This window comes from Pipra filicauda, unplaced genomic scaffold (genome assembly GCF_003945595.2).
Source record: "Pipra filicauda isolate LSUMZ 115617 unplaced genomic scaffold, ASM394559v2 scaffold541_size332799_pilon, whole genome shotgun sequence".
In the NCBI taxonomy this organism is placed as follows: domain Eukaryota; kingdom Metazoa; phylum Chordata; class Aves; order Passeriformes; family Pipridae; genus Pipra; species Pipra filicauda.
Window position 1 is genome coordinate 244768 of NW_024104689.1, and position 17104 is coordinate 261871.

The 17104-nt window shown below is 42.0% G+C and overlaps 2 protein-coding genes across 8 annotated transcripts in view; one reads left to right on the top strand and one right to left on the bottom strand.

Moving 5' to 3' along the window:
* Nucleotides 1–17104, top strand: part of RASSF6 (Ras association domain family member 6) — a 94246-nt gene that overhangs the window by 27750 nt on the left and 49392 nt on the right. For 4 of the 7 annotated variants that reach the window (XM_039387232.1, XM_039387228.1, XM_027737808.2 and 1 more), the window contains 3 exons: nt 1472–1566; nt 5850–5937; nt 6341–6428. Coding sequence is in view for 1 of the 7 variants with exons in the window: in XM_039387227.1 (XP_039243161.1) it covers nt 1472–1566 (95 nt within the window). In the remaining 6 variants the exon portion in view is untranslated. Of the gene's footprint in view, nt 1–1471; nt 1567–5849; nt 5938–6340; nt 6429–17104 lie in introns of those variants that run through there. The other 3 variants (XM_039387231.1, XM_039387227.1, XM_039387233.1) reach the window with 3 other exon arrangements.
* LOC113996630 (interleukin-8-like) lies at nt 12266–14133 on the bottom strand. The gene is made up of 3 exons (XM_027737817.2): nt 13988–14133; nt 13101–13236; nt 12266–12353 (listed from the first exon to the last, which is right to left on the bottom strand). Exons 1-3 carry the CDS (start codon nt 14046–14048, stop codon nt 12266–12268), a joined length of 285 nt encoding a protein of 94 aa, XP_027593618.2. The 5' UTR covers nt 14049–14133.

The window sequence follows — 17104 nt, forward strand, 5'->3', positions numbered from 1 at the left end:
TGAACTGTTTTCTCAAGGGAGCACTGGAAAGCACTGATGCAGGTCAGGTAGATTGTGTCGTTCACTGTCAGTGCCTTGTATTTCTGCAGTGCATTTCTGTCCTAAATATGGAATATTTTTTGTTTTCCTCAGCTTTCTCTGGCATGATTAAAATCATTTAAGGTTTTCCTTTCCTCTGCACCTTGTCTTGTTGTTGCACTTTCAAGAACCTTCCAGTGGAAACAATAGAAAGTATCTTTCTGTGTGCAAAAAGGAACATTGTAGCATTTGGTGTGGGATCCAATGTGGAGCAAAGGTTCTGGTCTTTTAGAATGGAGGTGTAAGAAGAATCAACAGAGACAGTGATAAACATTGGTAATGCCTTTCACAAATATTATTGGACCCTTTCAAGGCATGTTTTCATGGAGAAACAAGGAAACTACTTTGTTTTGCTTCTAATTGAGACATCAGTTTCTGTTACTGCCAAATGATTGGTAGACAGTCATGGCTATTTTTACTGAAGTAGTAACACCTCTTCCTAACCAGTAAGAGTCTCCAAATTCTGTAATACATTTGGCTAAGTATGTAATATTTTGACTTTCTCGTTGTTTTTCCTTGTTAGTCAAAAGCCTGGGTAGTCTGTTTGAATGGCAAGGAATGTAAAATGTGCAGTAAGTTAAAGCAGATTCTGCTCAGACTGTGTTATTTCCCAGTGCAGTTGAGAGCAGTTGAGTCTGTGATAGTCAGGAAGATTTGCTGAGCTGGGACTCTGTTAGAAGGCTGTGACTCAGCACAGAACTCTGCACGAGTGAAAATGAGGTGTCTGGTTGTGCTCGAGCTCTTTGCTATGAGTGCAACAGCAGAGAACCTGAATTTCAGCCTCAGGAAGGCTGAAATTAAGCTTGATTGCCATTTCTTAATTGCATTTAATGTCTTCTGAGTTATTCTAAAATAATCTTAAAGTATTAAAAGGTTGCCAAGACTTCTAAGATGTAGTGTAAGCAGACATGACAAATTCTATCTGCTAAATGGATCTTCCTTTGTGTGGACTTTACCTTAAAGCTTATTCTATTACAAAAAAAAAAAACAAACAAACAACAACAACCCCCCCCCCCAAATTAAAATTATTTTTCTGATAACAAATCAGGAAAACAAACCCAGCATCTTATGTTGCTGTTACTGGGGTGTGCTGATACAATTAGCACTGCTGCTGAAGTCAACAGGAGATGTCTTTGTGAGTTTAAAACAAAGCAAATCCACATGAAGTTCCCAGCAATCCCACACTAGTTGGTATTCCCCTCTGTATCTTCCAGTGTCACCATCCTTCTCTGTGGGGAATTAGAGACATAGCAGCAGTAACGGGTCACTGCTGCACAGTTCTCAGCTCTTCATATCTGGTTTGGGGGTTTTTTACAGCAGAAAGCTTCTGTCCAGCAGAGAGTTGAAATCCTGTGCCTTTCCCTGGCTGACTTGTTGTGTGTTTTCCTGTCAGGCAAGGACAGATGGCTCCTGCCCGGATTTCATTCTGGGGCCTGAAGGGGCGTTTGGTTCCGAGCGAGCCGTGGAAAGCCGGCATTTCTGGCAGAGGTGAGTAGGTGTGGAGGGCTGAAGATCCCCTGGGAAAAGCTACAAACACCGTGGTGGGCTGGGGTTGGGCCATGACAGAGGGAGATTTGTGTAAGGTTGCTCTGAGCGCTGTCCTTTTGGGGGGACCCTTTTTGTGGTGATGAGGGTTGGTAAAGTGGTACCCAGGGTCTAAGGGATTTGGGTGCATCACTGCTGGAGAACCTGGAAGAGAAGACTGGCAAGTTTACTGAAATAAAAATAATTGCTCCAGGGTGTGTCAGATTTATTGTCTGAATATTACAGAAAGAGTGTTGTTTTACAAAGTAGCAGGAGACTGACAGCTGGACTTGGTGATCTTTGAGATCCAATAACAATTCTATGGTCCTGCAAATTCAGCACTTCATTGGAAGTTCACAAATATGACAGAGGTAATAGAAGAACATAGGTAAGACCTCCTAAAAAGAGATCTTGGAGATATCAGCAGTCCCTTGAAGGCAAGTATCAAACACAGGTAGCAGGGCCAGCAGCTTTAGTGAGATTTCAGATTCCGTGTGTGGGTGTCAGAAGTGAAGCTGTGAGCAGGGGAGAGTCCAAAAGAACTTCTGGGCCGAGGTGAAAAGTCAGGTTTCTGCTGACATGCAAGGACAAGATTATCCCTCAGATAATCTCTGCAGACAGCAGGGCAGCTTTATTTATGATGCCAACTGTTTCACACAAACACCTGTCTGCTGTTTCTTTTTTGTGCAAAGCTGTTTCTGCACTTGGCATAGGGACTTTGTTTTCATTTATCCTGACTGTGGAATATACTTTTCCAGAACTTTTCCTGCCTTCCCACAGAGGCCCTTGCAGACAACTGGCATGTTATTCAGATGGTGACAGTCACCATCTTTGAGTACCCTTGCAGAGGGTAATTTGTAATTTCTGCATGAAAGCTTTCTGCTTCCATGATCTGCAGCTCTGGAGAACAAAGCAATTTCCCAGCCATTCCTGTAAATATTTTATAAATGCTTAAATATAAATATAGATATTTCTCAGTTCATCAAGTTCATTACAATCTAGCCCAAAACATGCTATTTACTCCAAGCTGGAACTTTACGTGGAAAACAAACCCTCTTTCTGGTTCCAGAAAAGAAATAGCTCTAAGGATGACAAGGGGTTTTAGGTTGCAACAGCAGGCTTACTGTGACTGAGTACATTCTACTGTCTGCCTTCGTTTGTCTGGTGCTCTTAGTGCACAGTCAAGCTGAACTTTCTTGGTGTTTCGTATCTTGAGAATTTCAAAGAGCTGGTGGTAACAATTCCTAAGTCCCCTGGGGACTTAAAAAAACGGAGAGGCTTTTGATGTGTCCTGTTTTAGTAGCATTTTTTGTTGGGCAGTGTATGTCCTTCCAAGCTGAAAACTGGGTGGGAGTCAAAAATCCAGAGTTGCACAAGAAGATATTTCCCTTGTTGTTTTAGTAGATTGACTTGCATCAGAATAAAAAACATGACCCAGATCAGGAGGGAAGAACCGTAGAAGTTTTCAGGGACCCACAGCTTTTAAAGATAACATATAAAATAGGCCCTTATTCCAGCAGGATTTTCCCAGCTGTAGCAAACGGAGGCAATGAACAGTTTGGATGATGGCCAGATAATCCACTGCAGGTAGATGGATCTCTGACTGGATGCTCTGGAGAGCAGATCTGTTGAGTAAGGCCTTGTCATGCACAGTCAGGTTATGTGTTGTTCTTGGACACATGAGTAAGGCGAGTTTACGTGGCAGTGCTGGGCTTTGTACTTGCATGACTGTTCACAAGATGGGAACCGTCAGGCTCATTCCACAGGAGTTACTGCTGAGGAAATGCCAGAAGCAGTCTGCTGGGGTCTGGAGCGTGAGGCTGTTTTTAGACATGGAGCAGCAGTGTGTGAAACTGTGCAGCCAGCTCCTGCCAGAGGCAGGAGTCCAGAGGAGCAGCAGTCAGAGGTGGTGGACAGGCTGTGATGCAGCAGGGGGCACAGAGCCTGGTCCTGTGAGTCAGTACTTGTGCAGACAGGCCTGGAACAAGGGAAATGGGTCCCCCTGGGACTATTTCAAGAGGCAAGGCCATTGTCCTGAGCTGCAGAGGAACTCCCTTGGATTCTACCTTTCCTGTGTCTCCCTCCACTGCCTTTGGCTCAATTCCTTCAGCAAGGAAGGAAAAGACAGGGAACAGAGAGCATCACGTCCTACAGAATTTAGAAAGCTGAATTCTCCCCTGCCTGCTGCCATATCTCTCATTATAGATAAGTTTGCCCCACATTGTACAGATGGAAGCATAGGATGGTGTGGGTTGGAAGGGGACCTGGAGGATCATCCTGAGTGAAGTTGAGCTTAGTTCTTGTGAGCAGTGGTGTCAGTAGAGCTGTGCCAGAAGTCACCACAGTGTTTGTATCTGCCTCCCTGAAGTTACCGTTCAAGTCCCCCCCTTGCCTGTGTTCTTTAGCAGGAGCTGCTGCGTGAAGATCCTCCCCGGTTCTGTGATCCTGTGAGATCCCTCGGTGTCCTTAGAGTGGGTCTGGGGATTCCTGGAGCAGGGGAGGCTGTCCCAGCTCAGGCAGGCCCTGAGGGGGTGCTTACAGAGCATTATTTGCCCCATGGCTTAATTGCCTTCCCTTTACCCAGATGTGAATTCAATAGGTGCAGGAAGTGATTGGGCTGCTTTGTTGCAGGCTTTGGCTGTGTGCCTTTCCACAGCAGGTATTTATTTGGCTTGGCAGCTGGAGCGGGAGCGTGCATTCCCTGGCAGCAGGCCCAGGAAAGCCAAATGCCAATTAAAGAGGAGATGTCTCCTTTCAGCAAGTGAGGGCTTCTCCTAACTGCAGGAGAATGGCTTTGGAGGATGTGTCCCTGAGACAAGGCTGAGGGGAACTTTTTTCCTGGCCTGGGAACCGTTTAACATGGGCAATCTCTGAAGGGGCAGGGCTTTTTCCTGCAGGGATTTGGTTAGGAATGAATGAGGTTGTGATTTGTAAAATGTGATGTCACTGCTCCCTACTAGTGTGTGCAGTCAGGGGGTGTGTCCTGCTGCTACCCTCTCTTAGTTTTATCATTATGTTACCTTTTTTACCTCTACCAATCCTATGTTTTGTAGTATTTCCTGGCTATAAGGGGAATAAAAAACCCAATCCAAGCCCCCAAATCAACATCCCCCTAAACCTGGATTAAGACAATCCAACTAAGTTTTCAGATTCAGTGGAGCTGAGTAATTTTTGAGGGTGTGCTTTGGATAGTTGTGGTCTTTTGTTTCAAGTGCTGAAATCAGTTGAGAAAACAGTGACCTGAGATGGGTGAACCACAAGAAAATGGGAACACTCGTTGGAACCATCACAAAATCTTTGCATCTTTCTCTCATGACATCCCCACTTTAATCCTGTCCGGTACTTTCATTGCTTGTGTTGCAAGGAAGGAAAAGCCAAGAAGTCATACTTGGCTTACACCCTAGAAGATACTAAAGCTGCCATCCCAGGGAATTCTGTCTTACAGCTCTTTGAGTGCCACGTGTGGGGTCAGCCTTGGGCATCTTTGGAGTCTGTGGTAAAATGAACTCCATTGTTCCTGGCAACAAAAAATGCCTGCTCTTTGTTGAAAGGAAGGCAAAACGACAGTGGTAAGTTGGCTGAATTCACAGTGAATCCACAAAACAGTGAGAGGGCCACATATCCTTTCAGCCTGTTTCAGGATGTGTTTAGGGGAGGAGGTATTTGGAGGAAACCCACTGATAACATTTTTGATGAATGTGATCACCAGTGAGGACAGAGTGGATGGTTATTGCCCCCATTATCTTGTGTTTCTCTGTTGATTTCCCTCCTTTTTTTAAATTTTCAGCTTGTGGGACTCCAGGTTGTCTCAAAACACACAAGGTACAGGAATGTGTCAAGACATTGTTTTAAAAGTTATGGCAGCTAACATGAGCACTGCATTTTTTCTTTCCTAAAATTGCTAGTGAATGCCCATCAGGAGTACATTGAGGTGGTAGGAGACTAAACATACTCGAGGCTTTCTCTAGAAAATAAGCTCCTAAAAAGAGGAACGTTTGATTCCATTTTAATTCTGCATTTTTACCTTTGGTTTTCTGCTAAACATTAGAAAATTCCCATAAAATAAATATGATCAGGACATTGACTGAAAAATGTGTTTCAGTTTTCTCCAAATACTGTTCTGCTGTAGCTAAGAGTTGTTTAATTTAGGTAAAGTTTGCCATTAGCATCTGAATATATACTTGAATTTGCAAAATCGTATGTATTCTAATGAAGTTTTTTGTTTTGTTCAAATCCTCATTTTTTAGGGGAGTGCTGTTCCATCAAGCACGCTTTCCATCTGGGTGGCCCTGGCTTGTGTTCCTGGTACACACCATTTGGAACAAATTCTTCAGGGTACTTCTCATGCATTCTCTTCTTATTCTTTCTTTTAATAGTCATTTTAATATCAGAAGACATTACATGCTCTCCTTCATCCTTTCCTCCAAGCAGGAATAATATTGTGAGAATTTTTTAACAGGGAAATGACTGTAGGATTTGGCCTACCAACAGGTCAGATGTGTGCAGATGGATTGACAGCTCTTTCCCATGTTCCTTAGTCTATTGAGTCTCCTGCTGACTTTGGGGAAAGATTTGACTATGCAAAAACCACTTGGGGTGTTTTTGGTGTTAGGAGGAGTGGATGAAGCTGCAGTGTTCAGTATGAACCAGCTACAACAAAACCTGTTTTCTTTGGCTCTTTTTATTAAACTTGTGTTCCAGGTAAGCAATGCCTACGTAAATCGCTTCTCTTTTGCAGTATGACGGTCATTGCTGTCAGAGATGAAGTTCCAAACAGAAGAAAGCAGAAAATGAGGAGCTGATAGAATTTTGACAGCGGGAGTTCAGTAAGTCAGCAAACACATTTTTATTGGCTTGATGACTGGTCTGCTGGTGGTGCTGTCTGGCTCAGCCTTGTACCAGCCAGGTGGCTCTGCATTCTTTTATTGGTTATTGATAGGTCAAACACAAAGCTTTCAGAGCATCAGATATTTTGACAAGTCACTTGCTCTTCACTATTTGTGCTGGGTGACAAAGCCCCTCTCACACGAAGATCTGACACCTACATGGACAAACTCTTAATTAGTTACTGACTTTCAGTTAGAAAACCTTCCCTTTTAACTGCAGTGTAATTGTTTTGTCTGTGCTTGTGTTTTGCCCACACACAGTGGGTCATTCTCATACATTCTTATTCCTTCAAGAAGTTCTGCTTCAAGTAAAAAGAAACACATGTAATCCAGGCTCTCACTATCACATCCAGTCTCACTGTTCATGAAACCTTCCACTAAATGCTTTAGCACACACTTCACATAGAAGCGATGAATGTTTCAAGCTTCTGACATTTTATTGACGTTTTGGGTTCAATTCTGATTCTCGTGTCTGCTTGCAAACTTGAAAAAAGTGTGGTCTCGAAAACAGAAGAGGAGAAGAAGAATCGTCAGTATTTTTGAAGACTCCTTATTTCTGTGCAAGTATACAATATATATCTTTAATAAAAGAGCCGGGCTAAGGGGGTGGACTTATTCATTTGCTCCTCTAATGAGCTATAAAGCTTTCATCATTCTGGAAAATAGTTTCAAGGAAAAAGTAGAAGCTCTCAGGAGTTCAATGTGAATGTTAGTTCAGTGCTTAAAAATTGGTTTTGGAATTCTGGCATTTTGTGTTAGCTGGGTCAGAAAAGCTGCTTAACTCTGCATCTCAAAAAATGAAGGCTCATCCAGAGGTAAGTCGATTAACTGGGTCCAAATATGCCCTCAAAAGAAGCTGCTTGCCTAATGACCTTTTACTTCCACAGATTTTTATAAGGTGTCTAGGTATGAAAAAGTTTTCTGTAAAAGATAAAAAGATTAGATTTTCCCCAGTTCACCTATCTTCCAGTAAGGAGTAGGAGAAATCAACACACTTATACCGGAGTTGCCAACATGAACTTTATCCTTCTGCTAGAGTCCTTGGCTGAGTCCATGGAGATACACACAGGTGGGATCTGGCAAACTGAGTACAAATCTTTTTTTCAAAACAAAATTGATCATGTTCCTCATGAATTTGAACTTTGATAGAATAAGATAGCTGGACCTATCAAAGGTTGGTACTTGCTAAAATAAATGGTATTTGTTTAATGGTGCTAAGTTATTCAGCATAGCTGTGTTGAAATCTGCCTGCAGAAGGTTATAGAGAGATGTCACACTGCTGCCTGTATCGTGCAAGGGCAGAGAAAACAGTATCAGTAAGCTTAGTTATACCTGTAATCTTCCAGATTCTTCCACACTGAGAATCTCCCTCCCTAGAAATCCACAGGGATTGTGAAGTCATCTGTGCACTGACTGGCACCAATGGTTATTATTAAAAATAATTTAACTGCAGGTAATATTAAAAATCATTCTTAATTATGGTTTGCAACAACAGTGATCTCAGGCTTATTTCTACAGGTGGCAAAACTCTTGTTTCACTTTGGCACACAGAAACACAATGCCTATTTGCTGACCCCAAAGTTTCCATGGCATATTTGTATAATTTCCAAAGGATCCATTTCCTGTGGAATCACTCATAATATCCTGTTATAAACAGGAATAAATGCAACGCTTGGAGCAAGTCTGCAATATCAAGACAGTGTTATGTGTAACTTTCCTGGGATTTTCCCAGGAACATTATTATGTGATAAGAACAAAAGAAATGCAATCATTTTAGAATGGGAAGCAATTGATAATGAAAAGCAAATACAGCATGGGTCATGCATCTGTCACCTTATACATAACCAGGATGTTTATATTAGTCAATATTCAGCACCAGCAGAGAGGTTGAGGCCAACAAACTAAAGTTTGCATTCTCTGTTCTTCTAAGAGTTAGAAGTATTTTTTCAGGGACTTTCCAGTATTTCTTCCAATGACTTCGTCTATAGTTTGCAGCATTTATACATTTGAGAGAAATATACTTTCAGTATTACAAGAACAGTAACACTGAAGTTCAAGGGAACAAATTACAGTTTGTGATTGAAAATGCTTTCGATACAAGAGCAGAACTCCAGCAACCAAGCGTGGGAGGGGGAGTTTGAGGATAAGGAAAGGACATTGCTTGGTTGTTTGGTAGTTGCCACTCTCCTCTTGCCCCCCAATCAAACTTTTTGGTGAAAGAAGGAAATAAAAGTGGTTTGGAAGGAAGGTTAAATAAGGGACCAAGAGAATAGCTGAGGGCAGAAGGGACATGTAAACACCTCTGCTACTTTTCATCGTGAGGAGGGTAGTGAGATGAAAGGAAGGGGATGAATGCACATGGCAGCTGTAAAGTGGAACGGCCTTCTGAGAGTCTTGCAGAAATACAACTTAGATGCTAAATGAAGTGGCCAAGGGGAGCAGAAGCTTTCCTGAGATTGGGAAAAGGAGGAGATGAACAAGGACATTTAGTTAACTGCAGTGAAATCCCAGGGTCTGCCTTTCCATTGTGTTACAAGTGTTCTGGCTCTTAATCACTGCCTGCTCAGCTTCTTGGTATGTTACACAGACGTGCAGATGTACACACACACAGAGACACTGCGTAGTCTGCATGGTTCCAAAGGGTGCCGTTTTCCCCTGGGGCTTCTGCATGGGCTGATAACTGAAGGGCCACAGGGCACATTGTTTAGAGCTGGAGTGGCTGAACTCTGCAGTGGCCTAATCGCTGAAGTAACCAGTGCTACACCCTCCTTTTCTTGAGCTTTCCCCCTAGTCTGACCGGGTAGGTGGGATTATGGAACACGGTGTATCTAGAGGAGTCATGCAGTTCCTAACGAGAGCCTTCATCCTGGTTTGCTGTATTGAAAACTCTTAAGGGGTGAGCAGAAAGGAACAAGTTTGTGTAAAGAACCTTAGTGGTTTAGCTTTCTTATAGTCAGTTGGATCAGAAAACAGGTACTTTGCTACTTTCCATTCAGATCGCGTAAGATAGACCATGAAGACAAAAAGCAATTTGGATGATGGAATTTTCTCTTGCTTTCAGTCCCCAAAAAGGAGAACAAACCCTCCAGCAATTACTGAGTCAATATCCACACCTGTTTTACCACGTCTGAACACAGCTTTCCTAATTGTGTTCTTGCTGGCAGCACTGGTCATCTTCCAGTGCTCTACTTGTCCTCTAATCTTTCTTCTCTATCTGTACTACCTTTCCCATTTAGTAAATCCTGATCCACATTACAAGAAGAGATTTCTTCAAATTATCAGAGAACTTTATTTTTACTATTTTCTTGCAATAGCCGAGTCCTCCCTCTAACAGCAGCAGGTTACCTAGAGTATTTCCCAGTAAGTGAGGACTGGTGATTTCAGTGCTGATGACTGTGCTCTGGATTTTATCTGGATTGTTTTATGCTGCAATTTTTTACACATTAAGATTACAAGCTAACTCTGTGAAAGCTTTTCCAGCTCTACAGGCAACTGATTTTTTTTAGTTGTTTCTTACTTCAGTTGACTTAAAAATATAGTTAATTTTGCTTCCTAAGGAGTGATATTTTTTATTTACTTTGCTGATACCTGAAGAAAAATTACATTAAGCCAAGGAATGGTAACCGAAAGAGGGAAACTCAGCTTTTATCTCATTTTCAATAAGAGAACATACCCACTTCAGAAGACAGACTAAGTGGTGTTAACCTTACTTTGCTCTCCTGACCTTGTAGTGCTTTTATTCAGGGTTATAAAATTATCATGCAGGGACATAACATGGGTCAAGGAGAGGATCAGCATCAATCTTACAGAGAAGGGTCTTCAAGAAGAAGCAAGCCAGAAACAGCTCTCTCTTATTTTACTATCCCAAAGCTACCTGGTAAAAATGCTTCTGCTATTGTAAGACTATCTAGATCAGAGGTAACAGTGAAATAAAAGTGTGCATCCCTCAAATAAACAGGTATACTCTAGTTTCAAGTAACAGCCTTTAAACCTGTGCCCTTTCTCTCCTGTTCCCATTTCCCTTTCTGACAATCTTTAAAAGAGGCAGGCGTCGTGTGCTCAGCACTCTGCATTCTTGGGATCAGAATAAGAAGCAGTTGTTACACCAGGGCAAAGGCTTGCTATTTGGGTACCCAAAGTAAAGATCACAAATTCCCTGCAAGGTAGTTAAGGAAGGGGCCTTTGCCTGCAGCCCACCCCTCCCCATGGATTGGGAACAACCAAAAGAGGAAAGTGAACCATTTACCCTACCTTAGGATTTGTTTGTGTATTCAGGAATGTCAGGTTACCATGACAGGGGGAGTTATGGTACCATGGACTGAAAGGTTTCATTTCAGTTCCAGAAATCAAGCTGACAAAGATAAAGCAGACTGCTTCCAAATATAGCAAATGAAAATTTAAAACATCAAACATAACAAATGTATTTCTCATACAAAACTTTTAATAATACATTGTTAGGAGTAATTACATTCACAATCAATTTCTGGGTATGTAAGATACAATTTTTTGCGTTAGCTGATGGAGTAGCTAATTAGACATACAATCAATTACAGAACAATGAGATTGTATTTCTTCAGAAATTAATAGTAGGAATGAAAAATCCAGTAGAAGTTAAATAAATTATGATAGTTTTCTTTCTTGCATAGAAACTACTCAATAAATACGTTTATAAATACCATGGAAATCACAATACATAAATACCAAACACAGCGTTACACATTCTGTAGTTAGGTTTTTCAAGTTTGACATTACAGTTCACAGTCTGGCCACAGGCTGACTGTGGTTGAGGAAGCTGTTGTTGACACAACATACTAGTGCACTCCAGGGGAGCAGGAGGATTCATCAGTTTGCTGGTGCAATAGCAAAGATAAACAGTGCGGCAAGTGCACTGCACTTCACCGGTTGTGTTTGGCTGAAGTGGCTGCCAGGGGTTTTCAATCTCCCTCAGCAAACCACTTTTCCTTCAGTGTCAAGGGACAGTGTGTGTCCCAAGGACAGCTGACCATTGTGAAAGACTTCCTTAAATACATGCAGTTAAATAAATAGTTAAATAAATAGAACCGTCCATAATTAACATTACAACACGCATGCAGGAGGCGGAAGATGGTGCACTGCCTGAACAATGCTCCTCTTGGTGGAGGAGCAGGAGCAGTTCCCAGATTTTTTCTGTCCTGGTGTTTCTTAGAGCGGTGAGTCAGAATTTCGTTGAGCCCTGTTAAGAGGTGAGGAAAGAAGATTATTTAAGAGGGTGTTCAAGACAGTTATCACTGCTTAGCATTGCACAGACAGTTAAGGATGAGGGGTCTCTTTCCAATTCTATGTGCTATCTTGAGGGACAGCGAGAATAAAGTAAATGTTTCAAAAGCAATTCCTGAAATCCCAGCATGTGCGTCTGGTGCCCAGCTGGGAAACCCCTGCAGCCTGAGCTTCTGCATTGACTTGCAGCAAGAACCTCATGAACTCAGAAACAGGAATTTAGTAAGGGGAAGATGACTTTTCTAAAGCCTCATTTTCAAAGGGAGCTGAACTCATCAGTGTTTCTGTCCCTGCAGATGAAGTTGCTGGTACTCAGAGGTTTAGTACTGATGTATCAGCTTGAGCAAGGACCCTGCAGCAGGGTCAGAAAAACTAGGATTAATTCTGTAATTAAGCAGGAAATTTCCCTGTTGTTTAAATGTGATTAAGAAGGAATACAAAGTATCACTAAGAAATCCTACAGATTAGTTTTCTTCTGGGACTTTTACCTCTCAACTGCCCAAATTGATAGGGAATGGGACTTACTTGGCCAAAATTGCCTGTACAATCCGCTGTACCCAGAGAGCACTGGGATCCAAGCACACTTCTCTGCCGTTCTTCAGAGTAGCTCTGCAAAACAGGGGGTAAAGAAGAGTCAGGAAACTGCTACATGGATTGTTTTACTCACAAAATGCATTCTTGCATTTTTACATTAGATAGTTTAAATTCATCTCGGCCGCTGTAGCTTAGATTTGGCCATTTTGTTTTATATGTTCCACAAGTGAAGAGACTAGAACCCTCCATAATTGTGTGAGTCTGTGTGTCTGCTCTGAAAGCAGTTGCACGTTGCCAAAAATCTCTATCAATATATATAGATGCTTGGTTTGGATTTGTTTACATTAGAAAAGTTTCTTACACAATTGAAACCTCCAGTGGTGAAAAAGTGGTTCAGCAGTATAAGGATTTCAACATTTTAATCCCTCCTCTGGGCTATTCAGACCAGGTTAGGTTCGTTGTTTCCCTGAATCTGTGTCTGGGAAGTTAATTTTTCTCATTGAGCCTAATAAATGCAGGATTCAAGCTACGTCATTACCTCGTGTATTAAGAACTGACAAGTCCTTGCAATTCATATTCTACCACTAGAAATATTTAATATGTCCCATGACAGATGAGCAATGATCGGTTCAGGAATACAGGGTCATAGAGACGGTGAAAAATGTGGTGTATCACTTAAAGCTGTCTCTCCCAAAATAATAACCAAATCTGACTAAATCAGGTCAGCCTGCTCACTGTCACGCTTGTGAAGCCCCAAAGTCCTGCAGCAGTGGCAGCAGCAGGGTGTATGAAGAGGAAGGAGCCTCTTGCAGAGCTACTTACATGACTTCAACGTTCTGGCAGTGGGGGCCGCTCTGTGTCAGCTTCACATCCTGAATGGATTTCGGAGGGATGAACCCGGCATGAGTGGCTATGCACTGGCACCGGAGCTCGGTTCCCATCCTTGCCACGGCCCTACCTGTGAGCAGAAAGGGCAGATTGGGGTTTAACAGGTGGCCTTATCATAACTATATCAGACATAAAGCAAGGCTGCTCTAGTCTAACAATGTTCTCAATTAAAATATTGCATTTGTCCAAGCTGCCTAAATCCTCGGGGCATGAGTATCAGTGGCTTATTTGTTTCAGAGGAACTGATGCCCAAGCACGTTGGAAACCAAATTAAAACATTTTTTAAAAATGAACCCACATATTTTGTGGTTCCTTGTACTTGACTACACTGTATAGTTAATTGCATTATTTGAATATCTGGTTCAAAAAACTTGGCCACTCTGCAGAAGACAGAGCCTTAGACTTGTTCATTGGTTGGAGGCTTGCCCATGCTTCTCTTCATATTGTTTGCTCTCTGTTTTCCCAACTGCATATTACTTGCTTGAGGCAGGATGGTCACCAAGCAACTAATATGAGATAACTGTTCTCTGTGTGGGAAAGCAGAGAAATATTGGAACACTTTGGAAGATCCTGTCTCTAGCTGCATGCACTTCAAATGAAACATAGAAACAAAGCAAATGCAAGTTGCATCCTTAAAATTTTTCCCACGAGGTGTCAGTAACTTTTCAGTCCAAAGGCTCTCTTTCTGACTGAAGAGAGGTGCTGAAAAGCTCCCAAACTAATTTACTGAGACAAATAGAAAGTTACTCTGCAAGGAGAAGCATCTCAGTAGATGCCTGGACAATGCTACAGCCACGGGGTCCTTGGGAGGCTTCACTTACCTTGAGACACAGCTGCTGAAAGCAGGAAAAGAGCCAGGACAGCCACAAGTTTGCCGTTCATGGTTGGACAGGAGTTTTTCTGTGGGTTGTTCAGCTCTGGTTCTGTGGAGCAGTGAGCTCGTGTCCTGGAGGATTGTTGATGCTGGCTCTGGGAGATCCATCACGCTTATATACAGTTTTGTGCCCAGCCTGTGTGCTCTGCTGGCATGGCGATTGCGTTACAGGAATTTCCCAGATGCAGTAAAAATGAGTCACATGACTGTTGTGAAACTCCTTCCTAGATGACGAGGAATTATTCTACTAAGAATGATATATTAATTTATTAAAATATGTATATAATAGCCACACATTCCAATTTTTTTGGTAGACTTTTGAGAATTTTGTGCATTTTCTAATGTATACCCTTGTTTAGTAAGATAACTTTAGGATGGTTTTAGTTACATTTATGCTACCACTTTGAATTATTTTCTTCAGTTCCTTAAACTATTCATTGTAGGGATGCCAGATCCATACTTGATACTGAATTTCTTATCCCCATCTACGATGACAACTTCTACTCCCCTGATTTAAGCCACTGGAGTGGAAACTGGGCAGTGCTGAAATCACTATAAAGTTTTTTTTCACTGGGGTCAGCATTTTACCTCAACACTCTTTTGATGTAAACTAGTTTGATTTTTGTTCTTTTTTTTCCTGTTCGAGTGGCATCTTACAAAGTAAATTCATCACTAATACTCTGTTCAGTAAGGAACTGAGGGTTCAGTATTCAAAGCTGCCTGTGGGAAGCAGATATTGAATTCTGAATGGATTTGAAAATCATTCCTGTACTTTTCATGTCACACATGTTAATGAATGATAAACAGAGGAAGTTTTATAGGCAAAATAACAGCATGACCTGGTGAACACAACTGCTTTTGTTTCCTCTGTAAGTCCAGATAATTTTTATAACTCCTTTCTGAAGTGTTTTTGCAGTGACAGTAACCTTAGGTCTTAGCAAAGGGAGACAACAGTAAGTATTATGGCACTGTTAGACATTTCTGTTAGGGAACATTGTTGTGCGAATGCTGAGTCTTTATTTGCTGTGGCAGGTAGAGACATTGCCTCTTGAGGGAGACAATTCCAAGGGAAGATGGGCTCAAATGCTGATCTGTTGGTTAAATTAAGATTTGGGGTTTTTAACCCAGCTGGAGTGTGTGTGATTGCAAGAAGCTGTTCTGTTTTGGTGCTGTAAAAACATTGTCCTTCTGCCATGATGACTTCTGCTGCTTCTCATCTCCACCCTCACAGCTTTGTGGGTTTGGGATCTGTGGATTGATAGAGGCACTTCTCTCCAACTCTGAGAAGTTCATAAAAACTCAATCATCTTTAGTAGGTAAAGCATTATAATTTATTTCTAATAAGAACTGAAAGATTTCTTATGGTTTACTGTGATACACTTGTCATTAACTGGATACAAGGAACTCTGCAATGAAAATTCATTTGTTTCCCATTACTATGTCAGCCATCCCAGGAAAAGATCCAGCAGCTTTGTCTCTTCTACCTCTTACTGAGTATTGCATTGACCAAAGATTCTGATTCTGACCCCTGAGGGTGCTCTTCCTTAGCTGTGTCTCTTAGAGATCTTCACTGAAAAATACATTTAGTTCTCTGAAGGTGTGAAACAGAAGAGGGTTTTGCCAGGAACTAAGGTTTATGTTTTATTGCTTATATTGTATTATGATGTTTATGTTATGTTAATGTGTGGTTTCACTAGCATCAGATTGTAGATGTTGGAGTTTTAACCAGTTTACTTGAAACAAGGCTTTTCTGATTTTTTTCTTTTGGCTTCTTATCTCTGTGTCTCACACGTGTATGCACACACACAGAGGTTAATTAACATTCGATTAGGGGTCCCACTTTTCTATTATTTGCAGCCTTATTGTCTAATTTTGGTGCATACTCAAATGTTATCAATACTTGGGGGAAAAAAAGGAGAATTCCCCTTCAAATCCACAAGGGAACTCAGTGACTGCTTGTTCTCCTTACCGCCACACTCAGCTATTTCCTGCGTGTGGCAGTAATGGATCTGCAGAAATCCCCAGGTCAGAAGTGAAGCCAAGAGCCTGCTCCACCTATGCTTAGCCCTGCCCCCAAGCCAAGAGTATCTATCTAAAATAGCAGGATGTTTGTAATGAAATGTAAATCCACTATGTTTTCTGAGAGCTGAAGCATCTCCTCTCCCTCCACTTTTTTGCTGATGTTGCGGTTTCATTGGGATTATGTGAAGGGGTGTAAGAGACAATAGTGGCATGAAAAGGTTGAGGCTTGAGATCAAGCCCGAAGGCCAGTCACTTCTAATCTGCATTCCTGGGAGTGCCATGTTTCACCCAAGTTCTCCCTACATCCCTGCAACACTTTGCCCGGGATCTTATCCAGGCTTCTACCATGGGAACTGCAAATCCAGTATTGGATTTTGGCAGCGTGTGTTTCCCTGCCAGCCATCAGGGATGACTGATGCAAATGGAATTGGTGCTCCTTTTGAAGGATCACGTCACCGAGTGAGCTGATACTGCTGCGAGCAGAGACCTTCCATGCTAAACCCTGTTAAAACCACACTGGCAGTGAACAAAACAACACTTATGCAATAGTCTGATTGCTGAAACTTGCTGAAAAGGAAGTAAATACCTCCCTTGCCTGTGTTCTAGGGCAGGATATAGGATGAGTTCTCTATGTTGCAGGATGGAAACTAGTGGTTTTTCATGACTCATCACCTTGTCTACTGAGCACAAAAGTCAAAAGGCTGTATTTTAGGATCTGGATTGGGATCTTTGTATGTAGCAAAGCACACCCCACACAAGGGGATTCAGGTCTTTTTCAGTGACCAAGAACATCACTAGGGATGCGGTAAAGCTGAGCCTCAGCCTCTTATTGGTTTGAGTAGCTGCAGTTCCAGAGGAACACTCCAGTTCCTGGGCTGGTAAAGTTACTCTAAGAAAATTAAGAATCTATCTTGTTTTAGACAAATTCCAAGCTCTCACTTGAGAAGTTGTGCACACAAGACCCAAAGACCCAGGAGGCAAAGTTTTTGCTGGAATGAGGGTTCAGCCTGTGCAAGCTGAGCTTGTGCAAGGTGAGTGTCAA

What these genes read in the sequence shown, in the direction of transcription:
- LOC113996630 (XM_027737817.2), bottom strand. Translation starts at nt 14,048, where the DNA reads ATGAACGGCAAACTTGTGGCTGTCCTGGCTCTTTTCCTGCTTTCAGCA. An exon ending in TTCAGCAGCTGTGTCTCAAG is followed by an intron (nt 13,237 to 13,987) that starts GTAAGTGAAGCC and finishes TTCTGCTCACAG; the next exon opens with GTAGGGCCGTGGCAAGGATG. An exon ending in TGCCAGAACGTTGAAGTCAT is followed by an intron (nt 12,354 to 13,100) that starts GTAAGTAGCTCT and finishes CCTGTTTTGCAG; the next exon opens with AGCTACTCTGAAGAACGGCA.